The 20,913-nt window shown below is 36.0% G+C and overlaps 1 protein-coding gene across 1 annotated transcript in view; it reads right to left on the reverse strand.

The window, feature by feature from the left end:
- The window catches only part of bent (projectin protein bent), a 72,487-nt gene that overhangs the window by 19,155 nt on the left and 32,419 nt on the right, over positions 1-20,913 (reverse strand). The window contains exons 68-99 of the mRNA XM_066732450.1: positions 19,898-19,939; positions 19,065-19,103; positions 16,361-16,508; positions 15,894-16,130; positions 15,488-15,624; positions 11,812-11,937; positions 11,518-11,662; positions 11,294-11,433; positions 10,966-11,110; positions 10,625-10,891; positions 10,019-10,372; positions 9,704-9,910; positions 9,306-9,614; positions 8,497-9,087; positions 7,899-8,204; positions 7,303-7,605; positions 6,881-7,165; positions 6,456-6,761; positions 5,986-6,288; positions 5,616-5,897; positions 5,230-5,529; positions 4,830-5,132; positions 4,350-4,631; positions 3,917-4,222; positions 3,517-3,819; positions 3,125-3,426; positions 2,776-3,055; positions 2,361-2,666; positions 2,007-2,281; positions 1,583-1,889; positions 627-1,508; positions 175-477 (exon numbers count right to left, since the gene is read on the reverse strand). Coding sequence (XP_066588547.1) covers positions 175-477; positions 627-1,508; positions 1,583-1,889; positions 2,007-2,281; positions 2,361-2,666; positions 2,776-3,055; positions 3,125-3,426; positions 3,517-3,819; positions 3,917-4,222; positions 4,350-4,631; positions 4,830-5,132; positions 5,230-5,529; positions 5,616-5,897; positions 5,986-6,288; positions 6,456-6,761; positions 6,881-7,165; positions 7,303-7,605; positions 7,899-8,204; positions 8,497-9,087; positions 9,306-9,614; positions 9,704-9,910; positions 10,019-10,372; positions 10,625-10,891; positions 10,966-11,110; positions 11,294-11,433; positions 11,518-11,662; positions 11,812-11,937; positions 15,488-15,624; positions 15,894-16,130; positions 16,361-16,508; positions 19,065-19,103; positions 19,898-19,939 — 8,821 coding nt within the window. The remainder of the gene's footprint in view (positions 1-174; positions 478-626; positions 1,509-1,582; positions 1,890-2,006; positions 2,282-2,360; positions 2,667-2,775; positions 3,056-3,124; positions 3,427-3,516; positions 3,820-3,916; positions 4,223-4,349; positions 4,632-4,829; positions 5,133-5,229; positions 5,530-5,615; positions 5,898-5,985; positions 6,289-6,455; positions 6,762-6,880; positions 7,166-7,302; positions 7,606-7,898; positions 8,205-8,496; positions 9,088-9,305; positions 9,615-9,703; positions 9,911-10,018; positions 10,373-10,624; positions 10,892-10,965; positions 11,111-11,293; positions 11,434-11,517; positions 11,663-11,811; positions 11,938-15,487; positions 15,625-15,893; positions 16,131-16,360; positions 16,509-19,064; positions 19,104-19,897; positions 19,940-20,913) is intronic.

Here is a 20,913-nt window from a genome sequence, read left to right on the forward strand (position 1 = left end):
TGTAGACTGAATTTAAATATTAAATCGTTAATAATAAATTTTCTTTGGAACAATATTATTTTGAGATGTAACCTCTTGAAATAATTTACCAAAATTTAAACTTTGGTAATTTGGAGTCAGTTTTTATAATATTCGTCAAGCTACTAAAGCAAATCAAATAAAAATATCGCTTACATCTACGACTCTTGGCTGTGATTGGTTTGCTGACATCTGAAGGTTCACCAGGCCCTGCAGCGTTAACAGCCTTGACTCTGAATTCATATTCGACTCCTTCGTCAAGGTTATCCGCACGACCCTTGCATTCAGGACCGCTGGTCTCGAAGGCTTTGATCCATTTGGGTGTTCCTTTCTCACGTTTTTCAACGACGTAGCCAGTGATTGGAGATCCACCGTCCTTCATCGGTGGAGTCCATCTCAGGTCTATGTGATCCTTATCCCAATCAGCTGCCTCTGGGCGACCAGGTGGACCAGGTTCATCTGAAAACATTTACATCATTAGTTTCATCCGAATCATTGGAATTCATCTATTAATAACTATCACAATAGAATATAAACTATAACGAATTTAATACAATTTTTTCTATATTCATCTAATTGTGATGTCCAGAAAAGCCCAAAGGACTCACCAAATGGATTTTTAGCTACAATGCCATAATCAGTTTCCAAAGGTTCTGACTCTCCTTCAGCATTGACAGCAGCAACTCTGAACTTGTACTCCTGTCCTGGTACCAAATTCTCAATGGCCATACCAGGCTCCTTAGTCCTTCCAACTGGTATCCATCTTCCAGTTTCAGTATCCATCTTCTCAACGACATAATGATCTAGTGGAGAACCACCATCGTCCAATGGTGGATTCCATTTGAGCGTGCAGCCCTCCTTGTGAACATCAGATACTTTCAATGGTCCTTCTGGCTTGGCAGGTTTGTCCAATACCAAAATCTCTATGGATGCTTCGTCCTTGCCAGAGCTGTTCTCTGCTTTCAAGGTCAAGGTACCACTGTGAGCACGAGTGGTCGATGAGATGACAAATTTGGTCTTATAGTCCTCCACATCGATGGTAAGGGCTCCTTGGGTTTCCAGCTTGGCTTTGTTCAGGTACCAAGTCTTCGTTGGAGGTGGTTCTCCAGTAACCTTGACATCCAATCGGACATGGTTTCCTGCCTTGATTGTAATGTCTTTGAGATTGGTACGGTCGATCTTGGGTGGTGCGTATCTGTCTTTGGCAATCAACGAGTCGCTAGCTTCACTTGGTTTGCTGTGACCTGCTTTGTTCACTGCCTTTACCCTGAATTGGTATTTTTGACCCTCGACAAGGTCTTGTACTCTGGCATCTGTTTTGCTTCCTGGTACTTCAGCTGCTTTCTGCCATTTTCCATATTGATCCTTCTTTTCTATGATATATTTCTCTATTGGTGCACCTCCGTCGTTCTTCGGGGCTTTCCACTTCAGGTCTACATGGTTCTTGCTCCAGTCTTTCAAATCTGGTTTGCCTGGTGCATCAGGCTCAGCTGGAAATAATTATGTTCTTCGTTATTTTATTCCTTTGATATTATTAATATTAATAATTCTGTTACACTCTTACCGAATGGATTCTTAGCAGTTGTAGGGATGGAAGTTTCCAATGGCTCAGATTCGCCCTCGGAGTTCACTGCTTTGACCCTGAAGAGATAATCTTTACCCTCGTTGAGACCAGTGACGTCAGCTTCTGGAGTTTTGCTAGTGGCACATGGTACCCATCTTCCAGTATCCACGTCCATTCTTTCGATTACGTAATGGTCAACTGGTTCACCACCATCATCATCAGGTTTATCCCATTTCAACTTGCAACCTTGAGCTGTAACGTCAGACACTTCCAATGGACCTTTTGGTCTGCTAGGCTTGCTGAGGACCTAAAATAAAAATTGAAACAGTGAGTATAGTGTTTCTGAGATATAAATAATTACCTAAAACTGTTAACTAATTCTTTAAAAGAATTAAATTTGTATTAAGTTGAGCAAAACAAGTACCTGGAGTTCAACTTCGACTTGGTCAACTCCACTATCATTCTTGGCAATAACAGTGTAAGTGCCAGAATCAGTACGAAGCAGTTTATTGAGAATGAACGTTGTGTGATATTCCTCATTTTCAATTTTAAGTCGGTCCATGCTCTTCAGGACAGATTCTCCTAACTTCCAGGTGACAACTGGAGCAGGCTCACCTTTTATATCTGCTTCCATCCTCAGCATCTGACCAACTCTCATGACCTTCTTATGAAGATTCTTTCGGTCAATGTGTGGAGCCACTGAAAAAAAAAAATATAAAACATAATGAATTAATTTGCTCAATTATGAAAATGGTTCTTAGTCTACTAGGTAGCTTACAGAAACGTGGTTTAGCAACGACGCTCTTGGAGACATCACTAGGTTCACCAGGACCAGCTTTGTTTACAGCGACTACCCTGAATTCGTACTCGTGACCTTCCTGAATGCCATCGGTGACCCTAGCTGCTGGTCGATCACCAATAGTCTTTGCTGCATCCACCCACTGTCTGCCATCTTTGTCCCTCATCTGCACAATGTATCTCTCTATTGGTGCACCACCATCGTCCTTCGGGGGTGACCATTCAAGATCCACAAAGTCCTTGTCCCAATTCTTGATTTCTGGTCGTCCTGGCTTACCAGGTTCATCTGTACATTGAAAACATTTGTTTAAATGTTATGTTTCAAATATAACAAGTTGATCCACAGAAAATACTGTATATATTATACAATTAAATTATGAAATATCAATATCTACCGAATGGATTCTTAGCAATGATGGATTTGTCAGCTTCAAGTTCATCCGATTCGCCTTCTCTGTTTACAGCCTTCACACGGAATTTATAAGGTTTGCCCTCCTGCAATCCAGTGATCGTAGCTTCCGGTTCCGTTGCTCTACCACAGGCTACCCACTGCCCTGTCAGAGGATCTAGTTTCTCTATCTCATAATATTCCACTGGAACTCCTCCATCGTCGTCAGGCTTCTTCCATTTGAGTTTGCAACCATGTTTAGTAACATCAGATACTTCCAGAGGACCCTGAATAATGGAAGATGATGAAGAAATATGAAATAATAGTAATATAAGAGAAATTAAAAAAAATCATACATTAGGCTTGCTGGGTTTGCCTAACACAGTGATCTCAACTTCAGCAGTGTCTTCGCCAACCTCGTTCTTGGCATTTATGATATATTTCCCAGTGTGAGCTCGTTTGGCTTTGAGCATAAAGAACTTGGTATTGTAATCAATATTATCTATACGTATCGTATCATTTGATACGAGTTCTTCGTCCTTGAACTTCCAGATGACTTTTGGTGGTGGTTCTCCAATTATGTTTACGTCCAAGGTCACCGTTAGACCAACCTTTATCGTGATTGGTTGCAGATTTGTACGGTCGATAAATGGTTTCACTGTGCATCATGGAATAATATGGTTTAATAGTATAATAATTATAGAGTTATAAGGGTGATAAAAATGATTGAGATTATAGAAATACTTACACCAACGAGCCTTTGCTGTATGAGGATTGGTAGCTTCGCTAGGTTCGCCAGGACCAGCTTTGTTGACAGCGCGTATCCTGAATTGGTACTGGTTACCTTCCTCCAATCTAGGAACAACTCCAGTGCACACTGGACCATCGATTTCTGCAGCCTTAACGAAATTTGGACTGAATTTGTCCTTCATCTCTATGACGTATCCTGTAATTGGTGCACCACCATCCCTGATAGGTGGTTCCCACTTCAGTTTCACCATGTTCTCCGACCAGTCTACTATTTCTGGTAGGCCAGGTGCTGCTGGCGCATCTATTATGATTAAATAGATAAAATGAATTATAATACATTAAAATACTATTTTAATGATTATATTTAAATAATTAAATTATCAATAACTATTTCTTACCATATGGATTCTTGGCAACTATGGCAGCGTCAGTTTGAAGAGGTTCTGATTCTCCTTCCTCGTTTACAGCTTTCACGCGAAACTCATATTTCTTGCCTGGTTCAAGACCAGTAATGGCGTGTTCTGTTTTATCCGGATCCACGATACCAGCTGGCACCCAACGTCCAGTGGTGGTATCCATCTTTTCCACGATATAGCTAGAAAGTGGGAGTCCACCATCATCCTTAGGTTTATTCCATTTCAATTTGCAGCCCTCTTTGTGAATATCCTTCACCTCCAAAGGTCCTTCAGGTTTGCCTGGCTTGTCTGTAAATTTTGTTATTTTTAGTTTTTGATTTGTTAACATAGTTTTATTTTTTAAAGTTTCAATTTTAAATTATATTAATATATACAAAATTATTCAAATCTTATGTAGCTTTAGAGAATAAATTACCAAGGATATGGATTTCAACGTCGGCTTCGTCCTGGCCGGAATCATTGACAGCTTTAATGGTATAAGTGCCAGTGAGTTTACGACTGGTATTGATCAGCGAGATATGAGTCATGTAATCCTCATTGGTAATCTTCACATTGGCATTTGTAGACAATGGAGATCCAGCAAAACTCCAAGTGATCGTTGGAGGTGGTTCACCCTCTACATCAATATCCAACTTCACTAAAGTACCTGCTCTGACCTTGACTGTCTGCAGCTTTTCACGGTTGATATGTGGTTTCACTGTTTGTATTAAGAACATATTATTAAAAATGGGGAAAAATAAAATATACAAATTTTACAGATTGACAGAGAGTAAACAAAGCAATAAAAGGAAATAAACAATATTACAATTTAAGTAATATAATAATTTTTCAAATTAAAAAATATTCATTCTGAAGCTAAACTAGAAACTTGTTGAAAAATAAGAAAAATACTTACAATAACGAGCTTTGGCAATATGAGGTTTAGTTGGGTCACTAGGCTCAGATGGGCCAGCTTTATTAACAGCTCTAACACGGAATTGATAAGTGGCACCCTTTTTCAATCCAGGAACTCGAGCCTTTGGAGCAGGTGAGTCGGTTACAACAGCTTCCTCCCAATGAGTCGATGGCTTCTCCTTCTTCTCAATTATGTAACCAGTAATTGCAGCACCTCCATTGTCCTTCGGTGGTTCCCATTTGAGGTCGACTCTGTCAACGTCCCAATCCTCGATTTCTGGTACACCTGGTTTACTGGCGATATCTAAGATTCCACAAAAAATTCATTGATGAATATACAAATTGAGCTAATAATAATTAAATAATAAATTATCTCGATGAGAATCGTCTAGGAGAATTACCATAGGGATTCTTGGCATTTATGGAGCCATCGGTGGTTAATGGCTCGGATTCACCTTCTTCATTAATTGCCTTTACCCTGAACTCATAATCGTGTCCCTCTTGAAGACCCTTGATGTCCATATCAGTATCAGTGGTTCTACCAACTGGTATCCATCTACCAGTTGATTTGTCCAGCTTCTCCACTTGGTAACCAGTTATTGGCTTACCACCATCGTCTTCTGGCTTCTGCCATTTCAATTTACAGCCACCCTTAGTGACATCTGATACTTTCAATGGTCCCTTTGGTTTTCCAGGAGCAGCTGATACAAAAATCAATTAATTAATTTAATATAACATTACACCAATGTAGCATTTAATTAAATTTACAAAAATGCAAATAACTTACACAAGATGGTAACATCCACTTCAGCTTCGTCCTCGCCATGTGGATTGACAGCTTTAATTTTCCAAACTCCAGTATTTTTGCGAACACTGTCAGTGATGCTTAATTTTGTGTTGTAGTCAACATTAATGATTTCAATGTTACCACCAGATTTGACAGTTTCATTCGCGTGGATCCACGTGATCTCTGGGGGTGGTTCACCACGTACGTCCACATCATACTTTACAGGTTTACCAGCACGAACCACTATTGGTTTTAGATTCGTTCTATCGATTCTTGGTTTCACTAAAATGAAACGACATATTTTGGTTAATAAAATACAAAGCAATAAAACTTTTGGAAGGTGTGGAATTTTCTTTAGTTTCACACTTACATGCTTTATGTCTACAAATCTGCATTTTTGAAGCATCTGATGGTGGGGAAGGTCCTGCTTTATTAACAGCGATAACTCTGAATTGGTATTCCCCACGTTCCTTCAAATCTGGAACTTTACCCTCCAGTTGGCTTCCAGGCACCTCGATGGCCTTTTCCCAATCAGGCTTATACCTATCCTTCTTTTCTATTATATATTTCTCAATTGGTGCACCACCATCGAAATCTGGAGCTGCCCATTTCAAACTCACAGACTCGTTGTCGTAATCTGTGATCTCTGGTGTTCCTGGCTTCAGAGGTTCATCTACAAATAAAACAAAATTTTTCTAATTAAAGATCTCCCATGATGCTCCAGATGATAAATATTTGTAGAATTGATATAATTAAATAATGAGTTCAAAAATTGTTTTGTAATGTAGAAATATGAATATTTTTTTATTTGTTGGAAATGTTCCTGTCAAAAGTGCTTACCATAAGGATTCTTGGCAACAACAGCACGTTCACTCTCGAGTGGCTCAGAATCACCTTCATCATTGACCGCAGTGACCCTGAATTTGTATGCATTGTCAGGGGTCAATCCAGTGACTTCGAATTCGTTGCTACCAGCTGGTACCTTGCCAATTCGTACCCATTTGCCAGTCTTTGTGTCCATTTTCTCGATTTCGTATTCTTTGATAGGTACACCGCCATCGTCTTCTGGTTTCTCCCATTTGACCTTGGCTGTTGTCTTCGTTACATCCGTCACTTCCAATGGTCCCTTTGGTGCACTGGGTTTTCCTATAGTCATACATTATTTTATTATTAATACTTTTGTTTAACGAAATATAATAATAATCTATCCAATAAATTGAATGCTAAGAAATAAATTAATTGCATTTATAAACTTCATTGCTTACCAAGGACTGTCAACTCAACGCTTTCTTCGTCCTTGCCATTGACGTTTTCAGCAACAAGTGTGTACTTGCCAGTATCTTTTCTCATTGCATTAACAATTGTAAAATCTGTATGGTAATCAACATTTTCAATTTTTATACGCTCTGTGTTGGTAAGAGGAATATTGTCCCTCCAAATCCATTTGCATTCTGGAGGTGGCTCGCCTGATACATCCACCGACCACTTGTGAGTTCTGCCAGCCTTGATTATGATAGACTTAAAGTTCGTCCTGTCGATCCTTGGTTTAACTATAGTAAATATAATAATAATTATAAATATAATTTATAATTTTCATCTATCCATTCAATTCAGTAATAACTTTCTGTTTTACATACAAAATTAATGATAAATAATAATTATATAAATGATATTTGAAACAAATTACGATTTCTGTGTTTGCATAGGTGATTATCTGTTGGCTCGCTAGCTTCGCCAGGTCCTGCCTTGTTGGCAGCACGAACCCTAAATTGATAGACCATTTTTTCCTTCAGTCCCTCAACCTTAGCTTCTGGAGTTGCGTCAGCAGTTTTCATCACTTCCACCCAATCTGGTGAGAATTTGTCTTTCATCTCGATCACGTAGTGTGTGAGTGGTCTTCCTCCATCGCTTTCTGGCTTTGTCCATTTCAAGGACACACTCACATTATCATAATCGAAGATTTCTGGTTTTCCAGGTTTACCAGGCTCGTCTAGAAACAAATTTTAATCATTTTCTTGAGCAATGATAAACGAAGCACTTAATTCTTATATTTAGACAAATTTCGTTAAATTTAATTAGCAGGTAACATTGAACTGTTTTTCATGAGTAATTTCGTTCATATAACTAAAAGTTTCTTATAACTATCAAATATTCATTGTACCATCAAATATTTTTTTTTCAAATTGCAATAACAACTTTTTTTAATTGCCCTTTTTCAGGATTATAATTTTAGATTCCTTTTATATGATAAACAGGTTATTAAATTTATCTTTATCTTCCTACCATAAGGATTCTTAGCCAAGATGGATTCTTCAGTTTCCAATGGCTCAGATTCTCCTTCCTTGTTTACAGCTTTTACACGGAATTTGTATTTCTTTTTAGGCGTCAAACCGTTAAATGTGAAGGTATCATCATGGGGTCCAACTTCTCCAGCTGGAACCCAGCGACCAGTGTCCATGTCCATCTTCTCAAGGACATACCCTGTGATATCTGTTCCACCATTGTCTGGTGGTTTCTGCCATTTGACTTTGACATGGTCAGATCTGACTTCCTCAACTTGGAGAGGACCTTTCGGTGGAGCTGGTTTGTCTGCAAATTACAACAACTCCATGTTAGACATAATTTACAAAATTTAACAACAATCAAAGTCAATGCTGAACATTAACAAACTGTTGATAAACTATTTCAAATTAAAACTTTATCGTGTATCAGTCTGTAACTTTTTAATTGAATTTGGAATTACGTTTGTAACACAAAAATTTCATTCACTTTCAACTTTCAGTATCAGTAGTTATTATCAGTAATTAACGAAACATCCTAGCCAATAACTTATCGTCAATGATAATATAGCACTGCAAAATTAGAACCGAGTTTAACTTACCGAGCACAACGACATCAGCAACGCTTTCGGTGGTACCAGAGCTATTAGTGAGTACAAGTTTGTATTTTCCAGAATCTGGTCTAGTGGTCTTTCTGATGGTGAGCACAGTATTCCTCTCATATTTATCAATAGTGATCCTCTCAGCAGAGTCCTGTACGAGTTCTTTTTCACCAAGGAACCAGTGGACTTCCGGTTCTGGTTCTCCATCATACTTGATGTCGTATTTGATGACTTGGCCCTTCTTCACCACCAAATTGGTGAGTCCATCGCCAACTATGAATGGTTTTACGAATCTGCACTTGGCAATGATCGGTTTCGTGGCGTCTGAAGGTTCTCCAGGACCAGCTTTGTTCACCGCACGGATCCTGAACTCGTACTGAGTTCCTTCTTTCAAACCGTCTATTGTTCCTTTGGTGACGTCACCTTCGATCTCTTTGCCCTTTACCCACTCCTTGCCAAACTTCTCTTTGTACTCGATCACGTAACCAGTGATTGGTGCTCCACCGTCGCTTTCCGGTTTCGTCCAGGTCAAATCTGCATGGTCCTTGTCCCAATCAACCACATCAACGTTTCCTGGTTTGCCTGGCTCATCTATAAAATAATTTGGTGCATCGTTAAACCTTTATATTGAAGTTATTTATAATCTAAATTAAATAATAAGTTTTATGAATTTAATTAATAATTATTAAAGATATATAAAAATGATATTTTAATTTCATGTGTAAGAAAATTTAATACCATGAAACTGAAAACTGTTAAATTTTCTGGTAGCATAGTTTTTTACTTTTAAAATTGGTTTGATTATTTACCCCATGGATCCTTGGCAAGGACCGGTTTAGCGAACATCGCAGGTTCGCTGGATCCCAATTTGTTTACAGCACGAATTCTGAATTTGTATTCTTTCTTGGCAATTAGATCCTCAACCTTGTAGGTGCACTTTTCACCAGGCATGACCTCGCCAACGCTATCCCATTGAGACTTCAAGCTCATGTCCAAACGTTCTATGACGTATTTCGTGATTGGTGAACCACCGTCGTCCTTGGAAGGTTTAAAGTTCACCACGCAAGAATTGGCAAACACTTCGGTGACATCGACGTCCAATGGGGGTGAAGGAACGTCTAGAAGATTTTTATTTTTAGAAATTACATTGTTTCGTACAATTTGACTAAGCATTTAAAAATGATCAGAATCTTATCAACCCTGGTACCTTGCATGACGACGTTAACGTCCTTGACCTCTTCACCCTGATTATTACCAATCTTCACTTGATAGATACCAGATAAATCTCGTTGGGGTTTCTTGATTTTGTAAGTGACCTTATCTTCCCCAACGATTACTTCAACGTCCTTCAAGGGCAACGGTTTTCCATCCTTAAGGAGTTTAGCCTCTACCTGACTCTGCTTTGTACCTTCGACTGAAACCAATTACAAGTGGTTGTTAAAAATAGATTCGATTGAAAATCGAAGATCCTTATTATCCGTGATCAATCGTTAATAGGATCGTCAAGCTACAAATTACGTACTTTTGAAAGGTACAATGAAGACCAATGGGGCACTGCAAGGACCTTCAACCTTGTCAGGGATTTCAACAATTGGTTTGCTCTCTCCCTTTTTAACGGTGAGCTTGCAGCTGCTGGAAAGTTCACCGCTTACGCAGGTGATTTCACCATCGTCTTCCATTTCCAGCTTGTTGAAAACAAGTTGGTGTTTGCCTCCACCCAGGTTTTTGATTTCGATTCTATCATTGGGCTCGATCTCTTTTCCATTGAAACTCCACTTGGCAGCTGCAGTTTGATCCTGAAGCTCCACATCCAGTACCACCTTCTCTCTTTCTACTGCCACTGTGTCCTTCAACTTTTTGTTGAATCTGTTCAGATCTGCAAAAATTCAGTCAATCATTTACCAATATTTTACTAATTTATTTTTTGACAAATTATCATCATGCTTTCTTAATTGTTTGATAGAAACTATTGCAGTAAATAGTACTATAAATATCTATAATTCTTGTTACAGTAGATATTGGACAAATTATTGTTATAAAATTAATTTAAATACGGCAATCTAGAATTGTGGATGTGCAATATATTTTAGTGTAATATTTTTCCTATTATAAAAATTAATAAACCTACAGTTAATGACAAGCTCAGCTTCGGTTTTGTCAGCATTACTGACACAGGAGTAGAGTCCAGCATCGGTGACCTTGGCGTCCTTGATGATGAGCTTCCTCTTCCTGCCTTCTTCCTTGATTTGCACCCTCTTATCAGCAAGAATTTCTTGGTCACCCTTGAACCATTTGACCTCGCCTGCAGCATCATCCAATTCGCACAATAAGGTCACAGTTTCCTTTTCCACGCAAGTCTGGTGTTTCAGGACCTTCACGAATTTATATGGATATTCTGAAAGTAACAAAAATAATTTAATACGAATATTAAATCAAAAATTGTCACATAACTATTTACAATGCACTTACCAACTATGGTCAGTGTAGTTTCAGTTTTATCAGATTGCTTGTTTATCTTGCAACTGTATTCACCGCTATCCTCCAGTGTGGCACTCTTGAGGGTCAATTTACAAACACCAGTCATGTCTTTGGTAATAGTATAAACGTCGTTATCCTGATAAGGAAAATGAAGAGATTGATCAAATTTGTTAGTAATTTTTCTTTAGTTATTATTTCCAATCACCATTACTTAAATTAAAAATTTTGTCATTTGATAAAAAATTACAAAACTGTGATTAGAAAATTTATTTATCATAAGCTAAAATGTATAATACTAAATATGTAAATAAAAATGTACCTCGAGTTTTGTTTTTCCTTTGAACCAAGTTACTTGTGCCATATTGGAGCTGACTGTGCATTCCATGAAAGCTTCGTGCTTCGTGAATCCACTCGATTTCTTCGACAGTGGCTTCGTAAATGTGTATGTTGGGTCAGGCTCTGTAATTATTATTATTATTTAATTGTTATTCTCAAGACTGATGAATTTATTACAATAATTCTTAACGCATTTTCTGGTAGTACCTTCAACATTTAGGAAGCCAGTGCTGGAAACGCCACTAATCTCGATCGTATACTTTCCAGTGTCTTCCACTTTTGGAGTTAAAATGACAAGCTGATAACAGTCCTCTTCGTTTTTGAATTTGTATTTTGCCGAAGGGAATAATTCCTGTGTAATTGAAATTGACACAGAAAAGTGTGAAAAAGGCTTGATTTTCTTAGTTAAATATTTATTCAATTTAATTTATTAAACAATTTGAAAATATTTATTAATGCAATTATAGATAAAAAAAAAAAGGAAATAGTGAAATTTCTTACGTCTTTTCGGAAGAACCATTTTGGCTTGCAATTCGGTTTCGAGAAGTTCGCTTCGAAGACAACTTTCTTGTCTTTGCCCTCCTTGGCGTATTGATCCACCAGTGGCTTCAGGAAGCTTTCCGCTTTCTGTGGAGAAATAAGATTCGTGAGAGGTTTGGTCATTGGAAGAGACAGGAAACACAACGAGAGCACCGTTTGCCAGGCGTTGGAGGAAAAGCCAAAAATTTCCGGAAGTGAAGAAGCTGCGGAAAAACTTCCGGAAGTCGGAGCTGAGACGGGGAAAAAATTGTCCAAAAGTGTAAAAGTTTGGTGGAGAAGTGGCGATGGCCATTGACAAAAAAGATCGTTTCCTCTGAGACCCTTCAGAGGTCACGTGGGGACTTTGAAAAAATAGAGAAAACTGGGAATCCTTCGCCAGACAAAATGGTAGGGGAAAGCCATATATTCCCTTTGGCGAGAAAAATGTGGGCCACAGTAAATGGGCAAGAAAAAATGGCAAAAAAATGGACGAAAAATTTCCTTTCAGCCTAGACAAAAATGTGGAGCAAAAATTTATCTGACGATGAAAAAATTTCTAATAAAAAATCGATAGGGGCAGAAGAGAAGATGAAGAAGAAGAAGACTACAAAGAAGAAGATAAAGTACAAATAAATACATAAAAATGCATTGAGAGAAAAAACGAGTATCGTTTTGCAAGAAGAAGGCGTGTAGAATTAACATTGACTGATGGTTGCATAGAAATTTGTCAAAATTTACGAGAGAAGATAAAATTTAGATTATAACAGAGGAATGAAATAATAGAAAAAGAGAGAAAAATAGATAGAAAGAGAGATAAGATAGAAGCACATCGAGAAAAAACCATCGAAGATTTGAGTTTGAGAAAATTTTACGAATGAGACTGAAATGGAAAAGTCGTCAGGACTGGATCCAACCTCCGTTTTAGTGAAGTGGTGCAGGATTGGCCAATCGGGAATTAATTCGGCCAATGAGGGCCTCCTGCTTGGCAAGGATCCGCTGGTCTAAAAAATCAGAAAAAAAGTCCTTTCCTGTCAAATCGTCCCAATTACCCATCCTTTCATCCAAATCCTTTTTCCTCCCACTCGAGAAACTCCACGGTAAGATTCGCCACCTCCCAGTCCATCTCGTAAGTCAAGTCAAAACAAAACTCATCCAATTCTCAAACAAATTCAATCAATTACTCATAAAAGTTAATCAACTTTCTAATTCAATCAATAATTACAGAAGTTAAACAATATTACATTACTGATAATGAAAAACCTAAATTAATCGAGTTACAGATTAAAATTTAATCTATTCATTGGTGAATCAAATCCTAATTAAAGATATTATGATAATGGTTTTAACCAGAAAATTTAATTATGAACTCGTAACGAGTTAGGGAGTGGAAGGGGGGGGGGGGGGGGGTAAGGAAAACCTATGAAAACTGAAATAATAATAGAAAAAAAGCGAAGAAAGCCAAAGTCAGACAAATGCAAAGGACAAAAAAGAAAACCTGTCAATTTTCTGATCGCTAATGTTTATCAGAAATTTTCGACAGCTACTGAAGCGCAGGCCAAAGCGATGTAACTGTATAATAATAATAACAATAATGATAAAAGTAATCATAAAAATGTAGAGTAAATAATAATAGTAATAATAACGATGATTATATTTTAATTCTAGATACAAATAGTAAGCCTTTGCGGGTCACACAGAGGATTGGGCCCAAAAGTTTGATAGGGCCTGATTTTTTGTTCTCTTTCTTTTTTTATTTATTTTTGTTTTCCAGTGGATCAACGCAAGGGATGTTTGAAGATTTCGCGAACCTTTGTTTTAGCCCGTACCACTAGCGTAGGCCAGTCGGTGATTAGCTCCTGCAAACTTGGTCTGCGCTGAATGTCGAAGACGTCCTGCATGCCCGGCACACACACACATTTGTTAATCGGACTCTCGTATACCACATGTGCAAAAGAAAAACCTGACCAAAATCAAAAACATTTCTTCGTTTCGTCGAGTGTGAAGAAATTTGTTGCTCCTCATATTAAATCTGCTTATTAATTAATATTGTTGTAAATGCTAATAAATGAATTTTATTTTATTGTAGATATACTGTTTTTGTTAAGACGTAATAAATTTTTATAGTTAGGATAATCAAGTTATTTTCACAACCCCTTCTCTTTCATTTGATAAACTATTCGATCCAGAATTTTTCAACTGCTGTGCTATTATCGTAAACAAATATTTTTAGCTGTTTCTTTTCTATCGTCATTACCATTAATTAACAATAAAGTGAAAAATCAAATATTCGACACAACAAACTTCTTCAAACTCTTCGGGTATTCCAAGAATTTACGTGGATCATTTCACAAGTTTTAATTTGCAGTATTTATCCAATTTTTCAAACGATCAGGTTTTTCCAATAAATAAGAGATAATGCCGGTTCATGTATTACCGATATAAATAATTGTTAATAATTTTATTGAACAACAACGAACGAGCTCAAGAAATTGGACAATTTTTCGCATTGGGCATTTAGCGAACAATTGAAGAAGAAACTTGATGCGTATTAATATAAACGAATAATCAAACGGACCATTAATATTATTAATATAAAATAAACAACACGAAGCAGCATTAACTCTGTACTACAAACTAACAGAACATGGAAACGTGAGTAACGGAAATAAAAAGAAACAAAAATTATGTAGAGCGAGGTAGGAAAGATGTTTTTAGAACCGTGCAAAACTGCCAGCAGTGTGAATTAATAATAAAAAATTATTGAGAATAACGAAACTTAAATAAAAACAAAAATAATAACCACAATAACAGTAAAGAAAATAATTGAGAATATAAAGATGAGATCATGAATGACAACTTTAAAGGTCGAAAGGTGAAGGTTCGAAACAATGAACGGGAGAATGACCTTGAAAAGTTAATCCTGATTTCATATATAATATGTTTGTTGTCAAAACGCGTCACGTCACGTTTGGTTTGCACAGTTGAGTGATTGGACGAACCAAACAATACACTGCAGATTTAAAAAAAATAGAATCATATTTCACTCGATTGAAGTTGAACGAGTTTTTAGGTGTTTACACGTTTTGCTTTTGTTTTGTAAAAAAAAATAGAATTTTATTGTTGTCTATCCTCAACTGTACAAACTTGCAGTCAATGATAGGAATTTATTGCTTTGGAGGGTTTTTTGCTCGAGAACCTTGAGCCAGCTCCAGTTCATTTCTCCTTTCTTGTCAAGAGGAATTCGATACGTTTCCACGCCATCCACACAGACGACTATTTCTTCACCCTCTTGGTACCAGCTGCTCCCATGCAGCGACTACGAAGACACAAACTTAGGAGAAAACACAGGGCCAAAGAAGAAGACAAAGAAAAAAACATTGCAATTTTCAGGATTCCACATCCATCTTTCTTAATGACAAATAAAAATAAATTAATACGAAAATTTTCATCTCTATTTGCTATTCCATGGAATTATTATGAAAAGATTTATTGCTAAATCATTAAAACAAAAATTAAATAATTTCGTCGTAAAAAGATTAAAGAGAAAAAAAAATTGTATGTATAAACAAACATTTTTTTTAAAGAGCTGTAAATGTATGTAAATGTGGTAAAAACAAGTAGTAATTATTTGAAACAAAGAGAGGGGGAATAACAGTACCTTTTCCACTTTCTTCAGTGCAGGCATTGGTTTCTCCACTTCCTTTAGATCTACTTTCTCCTGCTCTGCCTCTTCTCGTCCCCATTTCTGATACTTTCGCTTCTTCAACATTGCACGGAAGTCCATACCACTGGCGTCTGTTGATCGAATGAAATTTGAAAAATTATTTGAGAAACTAAAACATTTTACAAAGTACACCATTTTTTATACAATAATTAATTAAATTTTGTCATATTTTGGTTTCTCTCAGGTTTTTTTTTACAAATTTTTACAATAATTATTCATTAATAGCAAAGGATAATTATTATTCTTTCAAGGATTAATATGCTCTTCGCGAGTTTATTTGTTGTCAGCAACTAATTATAGTTCGTAAAAAAAATTTTTTAGATAGATTTGGAGAACCAACCGGAAACGTAAAGTTGCATTTCTGCGGAGTCCTCGCCGTGAATGTTGCTCACGACAATTTTGTAGGTGCCCTCATCGTTGGGCTTCGTCTTCCTCATGCAGAGGGTGATCGTGTTGGTGTCCGTGTCCGTGAGGAACTTGAATCTGCCACCCTCGATGATTTCTGTGATGCCCTTGTAGAACTTGAAGGTCGGAGCTGGCGTACCCTCCACCTGTACGGTGAGATACGCCGTCGAATCTGTAAATAATAATAACTTAGTTATTTTTTAATCGATCTTCAATTATTTCAATTTGCAATTTTTGTATAATTTTTCATAATTAAAAAATTCCAAAATTCCTGTTATTTAATTTTATTTCTGATATTTTCTAGAAATCTCATGATTCCAAATATTATTGCAAAATTTATTTTAAAATTTTAAATAATTTTTTCTTTATTTTTTGAGTTTGTTATAAAATTATATTTCGAACCTTCGACGGCGGAGTACGATTCCTGAACATCGACGATCTGAGGCGGTCCAGCGGGTCCGACATTGCGCAGGGGTGTGCTAGGCTGGTTGATTTTATTCTCAAGGTCCGCCACGCTGGGTCTCCTGACGTCCGCGCTCGGACGACGACGCTAAATCGTGAAAGACTCGTCAATAAAATTCTCCATTTCGCTCATCAAAAAACATCTCAAGCTTCTTCAAAGCGTCACTAAAAAATCTTGTGCTCAAGCCTTTCAAAACTTTTACGACTTACCTTATTAATTAAAACCGAAAAAAAAAAATCAAAAGCTCTAGTTGTCTAAGAAAACAATTTGTAAATGGACGGACAAAATTTTTGTACAGTGAACAGAAGCAAAGGTAAAACAAAATTTACTCACAAAAAATTGCTTTCGATAACAAATTAAAGCTAATTTACAGGCTTTCGATTTTTTGGTGAAAATTGCTCAAGCTTCGATTTTTGATCAAATTATTACAGAGTAGTTTAAATTAAAACATTTGTTTATAAACGCGACAATCGATGAAGCTTATTAACAAACGTATTGATCAATAAATTTTTTTAAATTGCGCAAATTGGGTGATAATTAATTATTAATTCATAATATACTTCAATGATTGATTAATCGATGATAATTCGTGTTACATTGATCAATAATGATTTACGTATTATAAATAATTTCTTTGTTGTTTACATTTCATTAATTGTAGAATATCGGTGTTTAAAAATGATTGATCAATTGTTTTGTTTGATGAAGAACAAATATCATATTTACACATTTTCTTTGCAAAAATATCGATAGAAACTTTCATGCTTTTTATTATTACAATTTTGGCGCGTTGAAGCAGAAAATTAATATTTGGCAGATGAACGATAAAAGCGTGATTTTCTAGTTAAAGAGTTAATCACATTTTTTAGTCACTCGTTTAAATGAACAATAAGCGATTAATGGTGACCACGCGTTAATCACGACCATTTCGGTTAACGTTAACAAAAGTGCGAGTTTTAATTGTCGTTGTTATAATTTTTTGGCCTCTATTAGCAAAACGGGGATATTTACAAGGATTTGGTGGTTTTTTGTTTTTCAACATGAAAGGCGATTTAGGAAACATAAAAAACATTTTACACATGGACGATGGGACGGACACGCACGGGACACGTCTTTAGAAGGTTTGCGTGTGTTCGTTGATGATTTCGCATGTCTGTACACCAATGTATAAACAAATACACTTCGATGATCCGATGAAATGATCCATGAGTTTTGCGATGACGATGACTGGTAACGTGATGTGAAACTTATTATGTTAATATTACTACGGTATTTGCGAATGAAAAAAAAAATCAAATTAAATCCATGCAATTATTTTTTTAACATTCCACTATTATAAATTTATCAATTATTAATTAAAAAGTTCAACCTAAATTAAAATTTTACAACCAATTTTTAGGTCTATAATTTTGTATTTATATTAAATGCAATAATTTATATTGAATAATTACAAAATCAGATTTTATTAATAATTATTAATAAATAATTATGATAAACCGTGTTTTTTCATTCGCATATACTTCCAGTTGACGAATACTTAATGTAAGTTGACAATGAGACGTTGATGACAGCGATCTTAAACAGTCTTAAGGGTTTTTTTATGGATGAATGACGTAAAAAAATAAGAAAAATAGAAAGAAAGGAAGATAAAAGAAAGATATAAAAATAGAACGAATAACAGAGAGACACAGTTGACCGAGTTGGAAAATATTTGATTAAGGGAGAAAATTCGAATGGGGAAAATAGGAAGGCTTACGTGTAAAATGAACAAAAAAAAATGTATCACATTTCTCTTCCATGGTTACTGATTAACTTACTAAACCGAGATCCTGCGTGGCCTTGTTAACAATTAACTTTTCCTACATCTGCTCGAAAATTGCAAAGAAATCTTCTGGGATTATTTACATGTGACAAATGAGAATATTTACATAATTAGACGCAATATTCGTTTCTCGTCAATAAGATTTTACTACCTGGTGAATATAAAAAGTATTTTTCTACAAATCTTTGTTCTTTTTTATAATATAACATAAAACGTATAGTATAAATATATACACTTGGTGAGCACAAAAATTTCTACACCTATACATACAATTTTTCTTATGTACAAAAACTATATCTACACATTAATAAAAAATATTTATGATATATATACAGGCAAATCGAGGCCAAAACATGAATGGTGGTGGATAATTCAAACGACCGATAAAGCAAAACTATAATTTTCAAAAATTTTACAGAACGTGCTGTTTATTGTTAATTTAATGTTTTCCTACAAGCCCTGCTTTTATCGATTTCACTGTACTTAGAAAATTGTTGCTAGAACAGAAGGTTCAGAAATTGACTTAATGTTTGAAAAAGTAATAAGATAACGTTTCAGTTATTATTAAGAAAATTAAATTTATTACTGTTTTACACGATAAAACAATATCATAAAAAATGATGTGATAATTAGAAAATCCACCATTATTGTTGGGCCTTTCGATTAATTTTGAAAATATGTACAGGTGTTTTCGCTCGAGTCAAGCAATGATAACTATTCATATGTACAGAAATTATTCGACTAATGTCCTTAATGATGCTTAGCAAAAAACGTGATAACGTGTGTTTATGCACACAAATCGTCGTGAAATAATAGCTAACCTCTTTTTCCTTCAGGGCGCCTGGACGGCCGGACCTAATCTGTTCGTGGTGCGTGAAAAAAAGAAAAAGAAACGAAGAGATGAAGAGAGAGAGAGAGAGAGAGAGAGAGAGAGAGAGAGAGAGAGAGAGAGAGAGAGAGAGAGAGAGATTTGAAATTTCGGGTCAAGGGGGAGGGGGTAGGTCATTGGAAACTAAACTCGTCAATTGATAATTGTCAATGTGCCCTCTCAGCGAACACTTTAGAATTATTCTGATAAAAACCAAAGGACGTAAAAGAAAAATTATAGTTGACATTATGAAAAACCATAGAAAATCAGAAATAATTATTGGATAATCCTCGTATTATTTTAGCGAGTAGCGTGGCAGCAGCAGCAGGGCCATAAATTCAGCTTAAAAAATATTTCTGCAAATTCCACCCTGGAGGGGAAAATTCTCACTTGAATGCAATAAAGAGATATTCCGGAAAATGTTCTTAGGATGCTCGAAGGAAAATCTACGGAAATTCGAAGAAAACATTGGAAAATTTTCAAAAGCGAGTAAGAATTGGCCATAAAATTTTCTTGATTGTAAATCCAAGTTTATAAAATTCATATGGATCGATGGGGCTTGGAGAATTTTCCTCACCAGTTACAACAGTGGTTTCAGCAACTATGCTGGTTTTTAGTCTTGTAATTTTTATTATTGATGATTCCCTTTTCGCCACTCTTGATTATTCGGGGACAGATGAATTGAGAATGGGGTGGGGGTGGGTGGCTAAAAATGAGCGATAGAAAACTGCTGGCGATGGTACTTTTTGCAGGTAAGCTTTGTGTTATAGCGAACACAAATCTCACCTTAGCCTCCAACAACTCTCCGGGCCGTAGCCTTCCCCCCAACTGTAAAAAATATGGCGAATGTCAAGATGGATGAATGAGATTTAAACCTTTGGCCAATTCGTTTACGGATTGCGAAAGGACAGAGAATAAAAATTGCGTGGAAAAAAAAAGAAGTAGAAAAACCGAAAGACAGAGATAGAAAATGGATAGTCAGAGTAATTATTTCGTCATGGAAAATTTTCTCCAGTGCGTAGTGGAAAAGGAAAATTTATGTTGAAAGTGTATAGGAAAAATTATAGAATCTAAGAAAAAATAATAATGCAGTTTTAGAATTTTCTAGGGAAATAATTGAAAATTCATCAGAGAAAAGTTGAATCTTTAGGATGAAGGATTGGGAAAACGATGGAAAATTTGGGAAAACAGAATCCACGTGGCTATTCGAGGCTGGCCTGTTGATTGCCATTAATAATTGTAAGTGCAGTTAAATGATTAATTATCACTATTTGCTGCCCTTGTAAATAAAAATTTTTAATGGGAGTCGCATTGAAATGGTTCAACAAGATGTTAGAAGATTGACTTGTTGGCAAAAAAGCAGGGATTGAAAATCTTACAAAAATATATGAGAGAAATCAAATGAGAGAAAAATTGGTAGGTTAATTAAAAAAAAGTGTCTCTATCGAAGAAAGAGTTTCTGTAATTTGAGGAATAAGAGAAATCAGAGTCTGTGTAGATTAATGGATATACTTAAGAGGGATTTGGCAAAAGATAACAAGTGGAAGAGAGTTGGGTGATTCATGCACGTATGTCGTATCTAGAACTTTGTTAACTTCAATTAGTGTCTTGTAAAAAGAACAATGCTTGCCAAGAATTGATATAGTAGAATCAAATTCATCCTTGATGAATCAGACGATCTCGTTGAACCTGATTTAAATTCGCTTCCCATTACTATTATTATTATTATCAAGATTAACATTAATTCTCTCATTACGGATGCCATAGTGATTAATTATTATTATTATTAATCTTTTTATTAT

This window comes from Prorops nasuta, unplaced genomic scaffold (assembly GCF_024137725.1).
Source record: "Prorops nasuta isolate Cenicafe-Biocafe unplaced genomic scaffold, Cenicafe_Pnas_1.2 PNAS00010, whole genome shotgun sequence".
NCBI lineage: Eukaryota > Metazoa > Arthropoda > Insecta > Hymenoptera > Bethylidae > Prorops > Prorops nasuta.